This window comes from Schistocerca gregaria, chromosome 8 (assembly GCF_023897955.1).
Source record: "Schistocerca gregaria isolate iqSchGreg1 chromosome 8, iqSchGreg1.2, whole genome shotgun sequence".
NCBI lineage: Eukaryota > Metazoa > Arthropoda > Insecta > Orthoptera > Acrididae > Schistocerca > Schistocerca gregaria.
The window spans coordinates 290760870-290773960 of record NC_064927.1 but is presented as its reverse complement, the minus strand read 5'-3'; the positions used below and the strand labels follow the sequence as shown (position 1 = coordinate 290773960).

General features: G+C 39.1%; 1 protein-coding gene across 3 annotated transcripts in view; it reads left to right on the top strand.

Moving 5' to 3' along the window:
- LOC126284428 (proton-coupled folate transporter-like) overlaps positions 1–13091 on the top strand; it is a 156416-nt gene that overhangs the window by 53634 nt on the left and 89691 nt on the right. For all 3 annotated transcript variants that reach the window (XM_049983346.1, XM_049983347.1, XM_049983345.1), the window contains one exon: positions 8094–8268. In XM_049983346.1, the coding sequence (XP_049839303.1) occupies positions 8094–8268 (175 nt within the window). The remainder of the gene's footprint in view (positions 1–8093; positions 8269–13091) is intronic.

Sequence of the window (13091 nt, the reverse complement as noted above, 5' to 3'; positions counted from 1 at the left end):
GTCAATGGTCTATTGTGGATTGTCCACTAGAGATAAATCACCTTCTTGAAACCTCTGCAACCACCACTGGATACTGCTGAAATCCACTGTGTCCTCCCCATCAACAGGGAGAAATTTACTGTGAATTAATGTGGCAGAATCATCGCCGGTCTTGAAGAGGAACTCCATCACCAACGTGGTTGCAACCTGACATCTACTTCATGGTCCATTATGGCTCACTTGTAAATAAAAGAAAATACTTTTCTACACCAACTTATAGCTAAATGTTCCAAGCATGTTCACAAAAAATTTCATTCTCCTCCTGCAAAAAATTAGACGTGACTGTGCAAAATTTTTGAACGCCCTTTGTATATTTGAAAAAAGGCTATTTGATGAAGATATTGTTGTTGAAGAATATAGAACCCTTATGGAAGGTAAAAAAAAGTCACCAATGAAGATGATACTGAGAGTGATTTTGAGGATGATCCAGAGATATAGCTAGATAATGGGCTGACATGAGAAAACGGTTCAACATTACATGTCAGTGACAATAGCTGTGGTTCCTTATATTGTCCATCACCACCAAAGAAGAATACAAAAAAAATTTCTGAAGGTTATGTGGCGAATACCTACAAAATCTGGACGAAGCAGTCAAGAGGTAATGATCCTCCACAGTGATGCTCTTCTGGAGTAGCCCCAGACATGTTCCCTTGTGTCAAATTTGCTACTGTAATGTCAAAAGAAAGACAAATAAAAACTAAGACAGTTTTGCAAAATGTCAAAAAGATGTTGAAATGACATGACAGCAACAGGAAGGTGCTACAAGAAAGAATAAGTGTTGAGGTATATGATCAGTTCACTGGAATGCAAAAACAACATGGCATTATACATGAATGCTACAAATGTGAACAACGTCTTTTAAAGTACAAATTTCCATTACTGAATGCAATTGCTCATCCACCCACAGTATTCAGCCACATCTGGACCAATCCACATGAGGCTTCCTGTGTCTATGTGTACTCATAGTCTACATTTGACAGCTTGCAGCTCCCACATTTCTTGCCCATAGCAGCTGTAATTTGCATCGTATTCATATTTCGATACTGAAGTTATGAAAAGAATAGATTGCTACTCACTGTAAAGATGACACTTTTAGTTGCAAACAGGCACAACAAAAAGACTGTTACCCACTAAGCTTTCAGGCAAAGCCTTCTTCAAAAAAGAAAGGAAAACACACACACATTCACACAAGCAGACACACTTCAGGCACACATGACCACCAGCCATCTCTGGCTACTCTAACCCAACTGCTGAGTGACCAAAAATGGCAGTTGTGTGTGTGTTAGGTGTGCCTGCTTGTGTGAACATGTGTATATGTTCCTTTCATTTCTGAAGAAGGCTCTGGCTGAGAGCTTGTAACAAACTTTTTGTTGTACATGTCTGCAACTCAGTGTGTCATCTTTGCAGTGAGTGGTGATCTATTCTTTTTATAATCATCAGTATTCTAAACTGGAGTTTCCATTGTTTGATATTTCAATATTGGCTATTCAACACACTAGATACAGGGTGTTTCAAAAATGACCGGTATATTTGAAACGGCAATAAAAACTAAACGAGCAGCGATAGAAATACACCATTTGTTGCAATATGCCTGGGACAACAGTACATTTTCAGGCAGACAAACTTTCGAAATTACAGTAGTTACAATTGTCAACAACAGATGGTGCTGCGGTCTGGGAAACTCTATAGTACGATATTTTCCACATATCCACCATGCGTAGCAATAATATGGCGTAGTCTCTGAATGAAATTACCCGAAACCTTTGACAATGTGTCTGGCGGAATGGCTTCACATGCAGATGAGATGTACTGCTTCAGCTGTTCAATTGTTTCTGGATTCTGGCGGTACACCTGGTCTTTCAAATGTCCCCACAGAAAGAAGTCACAGGGGTTCATGTGTGACGAATAGGGAGGCCAATCCACACCACCTCCTGTATGTTTCGGATAGCCCAAAGCAATCACACGATCATCGAAATATTCATTCAGGAAATTAAAGACGTCGGCCATTCGATGTGGCCGGGCACCATCTTGCATAAACCACGAGGTGTTCGCAGTGTCGTCTAAGGCAGTTTGTGCCGCCACAAATTCACAAAGAATGTCCAGATAGCATGATGCAGTAATCGTTTCGGATCTGAAAAATGGGCCAATGATTCCTTTGGCAGAAATGGCGGCCCAGACCAGTACTTTTTGAGTATGCAGGGATGATGGGACTGCAACATGGGGCTTTTCGGTTCCCCATATGCGCCAGTTCTGTTTATTGACGAAGCCGTCCAGGTAAAAATAAGATTCGTCAGTAAACCAAATGCTGCCCACATGCATATCGCTGTCATCAATCCTGTGCACTATATCGTTAGCGAATGTCTCTCGTGCAGCAATGGTAGTGGCGCTGAGGGGTTGCCGCGTTTGAATTTTGTATGGATAGAGGTGTAAACTCTGGCGCATGAGACGATACGTGGACGTTGGCGTCATTTGGATCGCAGCTGCAACGGAAACCCGAGGCCGCTGTTGGATCACCTGCTGCACTAGCTGCGCGTTGCCCTTTGCGGTTGCCGTGCGCGGTCGCCCTACCTTTCCAGCACGTTCATCCGTCACGTTCCCAGTCCATTGAAATTTTTCAAACAGATCCTTTATTGTATCGCTTTTCGGTCCTTTGGTTACATTAAACCTCCGTTGAAAGCTTTGTCTTGTTGCAACAACACTGTGTTCTAGGCGGTGGAATTCCAACACCAGAAAAATCCTCTGTTCTAAGGAATAAACCATGTTGTCCACAGCACACTTGCACGTTGTGAACAGCACACGCTTACAGCAGAAAGACGACGTACAGAATGGCGCACCCACAGACTGCGTTGTCTTCTATGTCTTTCACATCACTTGCAGCGCCATCTGTTGTTGAAAATTGTAACTACTGTAATTTCGAAAGTTTGTCCACCTGAAAATGTACTGTTGTCCCAAGCATATTGCAACAAACGGTGTATTTCTATCGCTGCTCATTTAGTTTTTATTGCCGTTTCAAATATACCGGTCATTTTTGAAACACTCTGTAGATTCAAAATGCGTGCAACAACAGTTGGGTACCATTCCTTAGATAAAATGACAATAATGTAGTTTTAAAAAGTGATCAGCAATGTTTACATAAAAATATTGTTCAGTGAGATCAATTCCAAGTGAACTCTGTCTTTCCTCACTTTCGCAACAGGTGGATCTCTCCCATCCTGGGGTCTGAGTGATTACCCATCCTTTCCACCCTACTTCAACCTATCACTGTTTTCTCCATAAGGAACGAACTTACTGCTCCAATTTATTTGATTTGATTTGATTTTTTACTTGGTCCTTTTGGTTACATATTGGACAAAGGGTGTAGTAGTAACATAGTACATGTTAAGTGAAATAATACAAAATTATGTGAGCATTTTATATATCATGCAAATACTTATTTTCTATGAACAATTGACTGTGGACAATATTAAAACCTGAATTTTACTTGTATAAGTCCAAATTAATGCTTAAAATAGCAGAATGAATGGAAGTACACATTTTTATTCCAGTGTCACATATAAATAATGAAATTTACATTTTGTCATTATGATTTAAACTAAAACACAAAATTTTTATCTTCATCACATAAGTAAGTTCAGATTAATAGTTAATAGAGTATAATAAATGGTTGTACACATTTTAACATATGATATAAATAAATTTACATTTTATTACTATAATTTATATTATAAGTACATAATTTTGTTTTAATGGCATAAACAAAAAATTTTCTTGTCTCCATATTTATTCACAAGAATGCCATATTACTCTAGGAATTCATTCATTTTATAATAAGTTTGTTCTCTGAGGAATTTTTTTTTTTTAGTTTCCTTTTGAATACCTGCATGTTATCAGTTTCCTTTTTTATGCTGATGGCAAACTTGTTATATACTTTTATTTCTGACTCAGTTAGTGCCCTATGGACTTTTGTCAGAGTTGCAGAGCATTGGTGGAAATTATTCCCATGTCTTGTGTTACGATTGTAAATGTCACAGTTTTTCTGGAATAATTGCTTGCTGCTGGCTACAAACATCATCAGTGAGTGTGTGAGTGTCTATATATAACAAAGATGCTGTGACTTACCAAATGAGAAAGTGTTGGTATGTTGATAGAGACATTAAAAAACACACACACAAATTTTAAGCTTTCACAACCCAAGGTTGCTTCATCAGGAAAGAGGGAAGGAGAGGGAAAGATGAAAGGATGTGGGTTTTAAGGGAGAGGCTACGGAGTCATTCCAATCTCGGGAACGGAAAGACTTACCATAGGGGGAAAAAAGGATTGGTATACACTCGCACACACACATATCCATCCGCACATATACAGACACAGGCAGACATATGTAAATGCAAAGAGGTTGGGCAGAGATGTCAGTCAAGGCAGTACAGAGGCAAAGATGTTGTTGAATGACAGGTGAGGTACGAGTGGTGGCAACTTGAAATTAGCGGAGGTTGAGGCCTGGTGGGTAACAGGAAGAGAGAATATTTTGAAGGGCAAGTTCCCATCTCCAGAGTTCTGATAGGTTGGTGTCAGTGGGAAGTATCCAGGTAACCCGGGTGGTGTAACGCTGTGCCAAATTGTGCTGGCCAAGGCATGTTTAGCCACAGGGTGATCCTCTTTACCAACAAACACTGTCTGCCTGTGTCCGTTCATGCGAATGGGCAGTTTGTTGCTGGTCATTCCCACATAGAAGGCTTCACAGTGTAGTTGGTACATGACGTGGGTGCTTTCACATGTGGCTCTGCCTTTGATCGTGTACACCTTCCGGGTTACAGGACTGGAGTAGGTGGTGGTGGGAGGGTGCATGGGACAGGTCTTGCACCAGGGGCGGTTACAAGGGTAGTAGCCAGAGGGTCGGGAAGGTGGTTTGGAGATTTCATAGGGATGAACCAAGAGGTTACGAAGGTTAGATGGATGGCGGAAAGACACTCTTGGTGGAGTGGGGAGGATTTTATGAAGGATGGATCTCATTTCAGGGCAGGATTTGAGGAAGTCATATTCCTGCTAGAGAGCCCCATTCAGAGTCTGATCCAGTTCCGGAAAGTATCCTGTCACAAGTGGGGCACTTTTGGGGTTCTTCTGTGGGAAGTTCTGGGTTTGAGGGGATGAGGAAGTGAAGCCTTCTATATATATAATAGAGGGAAAAAACAAAAATGCTGTAACTTACCAAACGAGAAAGCGATGGTATGAGAGGGAAGGAGAGGGAAAGACAGATTGATTTCATTTTAACCTGTCTTTGCTGAAAATGTTTGAGAAGTAAGTCCGGGAATGAACTGAATTTCTCATTTATCGTAACTGCCTGGTACACTTCCTCCCACTGTTCATGATGTAAACTGTTTCTAATCAAGCTAGTAGATTCCATATTTATTGTTCTAATATGTTTAACCTGGGTGTGATAATTTTTGTTTTCCTACTGGTCAGTTTTGAGGTTGTTAATTGAGCATTGTGATCAGATATGGTTCTTGTTTTTACATCATTGTAATTTGTGGGATCTAGTAACAGATTATCTATCAAGCATTTGCTGTAGTCATATAATCTTGTTGGGAATGAAACCATCGGGAGTAGGTTGAGAGTTGAGAATGATTCCAGTTGTTTATGGCTGTTATTATTTGAAAGAAAATTAATGTTAAAATTGCCATGTACTGTAATCTGACTGTTATTCCTATAAAGTTTTGTAAGAACTAATTCTAGCTGCAAGAGGAACATTTTAATGTTTCCCACATAAGCCCTGTAAATTGAAATTATTATGAGGAACTGAGTTTCCAGTTCTAATTTGACAGTGCAGCATTCAAAATGTTGTTCGATATGTTACTGAGCTACATCTGTGGTTTGTGATCTAAGAGTATTGTGAATATAAATTGCCACACCACCTTTCCTGAAGTTGGTCCAGCAGTAGTGAGAAACAATTCTAGAACTACTTAAATGTATTTGACTGATTTCTATATCTTCCAGTTGATGTTCAGTTAGGCAGAACACATCAGCAATAGCTTCATCAGTGTCAGCTGTTTCTTGAAGAGAAAGCAGTAGTCCCTCTTCTTTATTTAAAAGGTCTCTTGTATTTTGGTGAAATATCTTTAGGCTATTCAGATAATCTGTTGTACTTCTTACAGATTTCATAATGTTAGATTTGACATGAGGTAAATTATTATTAAAGGGTACAGCATTTACTCTGTAACTTCCCTATCCTCTAATCTAAAAATGGCTTTCTTTAAGTGTTAACTACTATAGAAACATGCTACAGTGGCAAATACTCACTATTCCTCTTTTGTAGTGGGAGATACAAGATTGTGTGTGTGTGTGTGTGTGTGTGTGTGTGTGTGTGTGTGTGTGTGTAACTTTTCTTGCATCTGACATGATAGAATTACATGTGATTGTTTCGACTGTTTTTTGAGTTATGAATTTTTACCCAAGGCCATTCAAATGAAGGCCATATGTGATCTTTGACCAATGCTGCAGATGTCTAGAACATTCACATTTGCAAACTGACTGTTTGTGTTTGAGAGCTGTTCATTTGCAGTGCTGATCTCTTTGTTCACACAAGACCAGGGCAGTAAATCATATCAGTGTATAATGTTGACATATATAATATTTGTCTGGCCCAGATAACTGAAGTACTTCTTTAGTTCTTGGTAGGCTATTAAAGTTTCATTCTGGTACACATCATTTGAGCCACCAAACAGTACAACATAATCCTCCGAATGAACGTACTTTGATACTTGAGACAGCAATGCCCCATACTTGACAAAGCCTGTTGCCTTCACAGTTTCCGCTACTTCATTTACTCAAGAGGCAATCCCTCATCCGTGGCTGTCAGCAAAAATTACAAGCTTTCTCAGGCAGTTACAATCTGAACCATGTTTGCAGATGTTTTCAGGAACAGGGACAGCACCACGTGAAATTTTTATATCTTCATGTTCATGTTTGGAAACAGTAGTCTTCCTGAGAATAGTTATTGAAACACTTGGTATTTGGCAATGTTCAGTGTGTCCTGCAAAAGCATTATTGTTGCTATTGACACTAAGCACTTCAAATTTGTTTGTTACAGGAATATTTGCTGGCCTATTTATTATATCAGTACATATATTGCACTTCGATGTTTTTGTGAAGTTCTCATTTCCTTTCAACAAGGAGTCTATCTTTGCACATTGAAAGTGAAATTTTGACTCACACTTCACACATACAATACCACTTTTAATGGTTTTCCTGCATTTTTTACATCTTCCATAACATTTTTTGCTCCAAGGCATAATATTAGTAGCTAATAACAATTCACTGGTTCTTTTATTATCATATTCGCTGTTTTGTTACTTGAGATTGTCATATTTATATTTTAAAGCATTAATATCTTCTAACAGCATGGAAATGATTTCGTCTTTGCAGTCTTTCATTATTGTTTTGCCCAAGGCAATGTACACTACAACTTTTGCAACACCATTGTTTCCGTCTCGGATGTCCATTTACTCATGTAAAATGATACATAGTTTTACTGAATATGCACATTATACCCTTTACAGCACATGTCCTGCAGTAGAAAAGTTGAGATCTCTGCTCTCACAGTTTGTACAATGATGTGCTTGCTCCATATGCGATTTCAATTTTGCACCACCCTGTTTCTTCTTTCAGAAACTTTTTTGATAATAAACATGCAGTACACACTTGATCATGATATACATCAAATTTGTTACCCATTAAGCTCTTTTTAATATTTCAGTGGCACTTATTCTGGCAACTAACAAACGTGCAACCTACACTCTCTGCCAAATTATCCCAATCCAAAAACTAGGCACAGCTTTTCATTCCCTACTTTAAAAGGAGACTGTGTGCAGCAATTGGTATTTTACACACTGCAGGTTAAATATGTGACTGTAAAGATATGAAAGAATAATTTTTGAAAACGTAATACAAACATTGAAACTTTTAACTGTGACAATAACTCTTTTGTAGGAGATCTATGCCATTCTTTGCTATCTGTATACATATTCACAGAAGCATGCTGCAACTTAATTACTATTTTTCAGGCTATAGTATTACATACATCATTTATGGTGCATTGTCAATGAAGAAAGACTTGGCACCAGAGTACTTCCTTCCTGCATCCATTCCTCTTGGTTTGAGTGGCGGCTTTATTTCAGTACTGGCAGGTTCCAACAGTTACATCGCTGATGTATTTCCAGAGGACAAAAGGAGTGTTAGGTAAATAGTCTTTCTTCATAACATAATACATTTAATAGTGTTTATATATCCAGTATAATAAACCCAGAGACAATTTCTGAATATTTAAGACTGAAGTACATGTTTTCACGTATCCTAGTACATTTCATGGATGGTTAACAATGTAAAAAGATAGAAATAAGGAAGTAGAATGGCCTTGTATTGAATCCAGAAGCTTGGTCACAGGGTAAGCACTTTGAGGTGATACCAAAACTATCGTAATTTCAGAGGTAAAAATTATATTTCTGAATTTTAAACCTTTACACTTTCTTCAGAAGCAGAAGCTTTGAAGCAAGTACAGAACAGAGAAAATCTGAGCAGATAACATAATGGCAAGTCAAAGTTGCAAAACGTGAGAAATGATTATAAAGTTGGCAAACAGACAGAGAGAGAAGATTCCACATATACAGAGTCTAGGTTTAACCTGGTACATAGATTTATCATACTCAGAAGAAGCAATAAAAGAAGTGTAGGAGGTATATGCACAGAAATTCCAAAGCAGATTAGAGAAGAAATAGCATACCATTTGTAACCCTGGTAGGAGAAAGTTATGTTTAAGGACCACACAAAAGACAGAATCATAGTGGCATGTAATTTCTGTGTTAACAAGATGAACAATGGCATCTAATGGATTTATGGAAGACATGGCCAGACGACATCTAACTGAACTGCTCTCTTTGTTGCCTATTTATGCTGATTAGCTTTATTTTCCTATAATATTGTCGGAACTTTTCTGAACATTAAGTGATTAATAGTTGTACAATAGGCAGAAAAATCAATGAGAACACTCGCTATAGAGGCAAAAATCAATTGAACCATAGCTACAGTATATTTTGGTCCAATGGCTGTAGATGTTTATGGAGTCATATGAGAGTGCAACAGCGCTCATATCTGTGGAGTAGGAGTTGTAATTACTTAATGTTACTCAGGAGACTAAGAAAGTCTGGTAAGCATCATTTTGCAGCTATTAGCAAACTACAGGATTGTGAAGAGCACATGGTGTCTGCGAAACAATGTTGCTTTCACCTATGATGATCTAATTACATTGTATAGCAAACTTTGCATCGCACCTGAAGCATGTGGACTGTGGCCATGAATACTTCCTTCGAGACCACAATAACAAGAGGAACATTTCAACAATGGTTAAAACAAAATCTAATTGAATGAGGGCAATTAGGAAATTTATAGGTTTAAGGTGGTGTAGCAAAATAGTAGACAGTAAAAATAAATATGGTAATTTAAAAGTAATGCTATGAGACTTCCCTTCATGTAATCTGTGGGAACATTTTTGTTGAGCATGTCACTCTTACCAACAGACTACAGTTCTGCCCTGTGATGATGTATTCATTTGGCAAGTTATTGCAGACATTGAATAGGTACACTGAATGACTACCTTTGCTTCTTTCAAGTGAATAATACAGGGGCCTGTAGGAATATCATGTCCATGTTCTTGATTTTGAACAGTGTACTTAACCACATCCTATCACTTCAAAATTGTATCAAGAAAGATTTAAGTAATGTGCAGATGTGAGATTACATGCACAGTCCATAAGGCCTCTTGACTTCAACTATACTGGACGCATCTGGGATGCTCTCAGAATATGAACAGGAATGGACTGTCCTGTAACATAAGTCTGTGAACTGTAAGCTGCAGTTTCATGACCACATTTTCTCAACCTATCCAGTATTTTTTGAATTCTGTCCCATACCACACTGTCACCATTACTTTGTTAGTACTGTAGATTAGTAAAAGATATTTGTAAATTAATTGCTCAAAAGTATATTTCTGGAAAGAGTTCCTTTGATTTCTTCTTCTTTTCTCAAATGCAAATTCAATAGTCGCTTACATTTAACAGTAATATATTCAAGTGACTGAATTGATCTCAAAGTTAACCTACGTCTAGATACATATTCTGCAAATCACTTTGAAGTGCATGGGAGAAGGTAATTTCCATTGTATCAATTATTAGAGTTTCACCTCATTCCATTCATATTTGAAGTATGTCAAGAATGACTGTTTAAATGCCTTATTATTGCTGTAATTAGTCCAGTCTTGTCTTTGTGGTCTCCATGGGATTGATACTTGCAGAACAACATATTCCTAAATTCTTTAAGTAATACCGGTCCCTGAAACTTTATAAGTACAATTTTGTGGGAAGTTATTATTAATATTTTCTTCCAAGTCATTAATATACAATATGAACAACAGGGTCTCAATGAGTTTCCCTGGTAAATGACTGAAGTTCCTTCTATTTTTAGCAGTGATACCTCATCCAAGATAACATGTTGTGTTCTCTCTACCATAAAATCCAGTACAGTCACTACTTTCATTTGATACCTCATGTGATTGTACTCTCAGTAATAAACCTTGGTCTGGTACTATGTCAGCTGCTGTTTGGATGTCAAGAAATACAGAATCCCCCTAATTGCATTGATTAATGGCTTTCAGGATGTCATGTGAGAAAAGCCTGAGAATGGTTTTGTATGACTGATGGTTTTGGAATCCGTGCTGGTTGCCATAGATAATGTTGTTCTGTTTGAGGTGCCTCATTACGCTTCAACACACAATATGTTCTAAGATTTCACAACAGTTAGATAGATGTTAATGATATTAGGCAGTAGTTTTGTGGACCACTTCTCCTACCCTTCTTGTAGACACCTTCAACTTGAGCATTCTTACAACCATTGGACACAGTTTTTTGTTCAAGGGACATATTATATACTACTGGCCATTAAAATTGCTACACCAGGAAGAAATGCAGATGATAAACGGGTATTCGTTGGACAAATATATTATACTAGAACTGACATGTGATTACATATTCACGCAATTTGGGTGCATAGATCATGAGAAATCATTACCCAGAACAACCACCTCTGGCCATAATAACGGCCTTGATACACCTGGGCATTGAGTCAAACAGAGCTTGGATGGCGTGTACAGGTACAGCTCCCCATGCAGCTTCAACACGATACCACAGTTCATCAAGAGTAGTGACTGGTGTAGTGTGACAAGCCAGTTGCTCGGCCACCATTGACCAAACGTTTTCAGTTGGTGAAAGATCTGGAGAATGAGCTGGCCAGGGCAGCAGTCGAACATTTTCTGTATCCAGAAAGGCCCGTACAGGACTTGCAACATGCGGTCGTGCATTATCCTGCTGAAATGTAGGTTTTCACAGGGATCGAATGAAGGGTAGAGCCACGAGTCATAACACATCTGAAATGTAATGTCCACTGTTCAAAGTGCTGTCAATACGAACAAGAGGTGACCAAGACGTGTAACCAGTGGCATCCCATACCATCACGCCAGGGTATACGACAGTATGGCGATGACGAATACATGCTTCCAATGTGCATTCACCGCGATGTCACCAAACACGGATGCGACCATCATGATGCTGTGAACAGAACATGGACTCATCCGAAAAAATGACGTTTTGCCATTGGTGCACCCAGGTTCGTCGTTGAGTACACCATCGGAGGCACTCCTGTCTGTGATGCAGAGTCAAGGGTAACCGCAGCCATGGTCTCTGAGCTGATAGTCAATGCTGCTGTAAATGTCGTCGAACTGTTCGTGCAGATGGTTGTTGTCTTGCAAACGTCCCCATCTGTTGATTTAGGGATCGAGACGTGGCTGCACGATCCATTCCAGCCATGCGGATAAGATGCATGTCATCTCGACTGCTAGTGATACGAGGCCGTTGGGTTCCAGCACGGCATTCTGTATTACCCTTCTGAACCCACCGATTCCATATCCTGCTAACAGTCATTGGATCTTGACCAACGCGAGCAGCAATGTCACGCTACGATAAACTGCAATCATGATAGGCTTCAATCCAACCTTTATCAAAGTCGGAAATGTGATGGTACTCATTTCTCCTCCTTACATGAGGCATCACAACAACGTTTCACCAGGCAACATCAGTCAACTGCTGTTTGTGTATGAGAAATCAGATGGAAACTTTCCTCATGTCAGCACATTGTAGGTGTTGCCACTGGTGCCAACCTTGTGTGAATGCTGTGAAAAGCTAATCATTTGCATATCAAAGCATCTTCTTCCTGTCAGTTAAATTTTGCATCTGTAGCACATCATCTTTGTGGTGTAGCAATTTTAATGGCCAGTAGTGTAGTTAAAATGGTGACTATCTCATTGCAAATTCTGCATAGAATCTGACAGGGATTTCACTAGGCCTCAGAGCCTTGTTTCATTTTAGCAGTCTTAGCTGTTTCTCAATGCCACTTTCTCTAATTTCTACAGGGTGCTCAGAAATTCCTGTTACAAGTTTCTAGGTATTGAATGAAATGAGTGCATAATATTTTGAATAGGAACCCATGTCCAAAAACATACTGTTCCCGTGCTACAACCACCTGAAAACCTGTTGGTAATGAGTAACGTATGAGGTTCATTCAAATGAAACCTGGGCAACACGTCTACCTTTGGCTTACACTTAAGGTGGCACCATGTATCTGTGGGTATAGTGGCACCATCTACTGGTAGAGAGACTGATGTGTATGCACCGTTTGATGTTTCATAGTGCCAATGTCATTTCATGTTGAAGAGAAGGTGGTCACACAAGTTATCGTCCACTACTGAACATGCAGGCTAGTAAGCAGGAAGAATGAGGAGTGATTCGATTTTTGGTGGCAAAGGGAGTTGGAGGCCATGAAATGTATCAATGGATGAATGATGTGTGTGGTGAGTACAGTCTGGGTCATTTGAATGTTGTGGAATGGTGCAAGTGATTCCTTGAGAGGCACAAGTCACTGGAAGATGATGCTCATTCTGGACAGGCTCATCGTTTCAT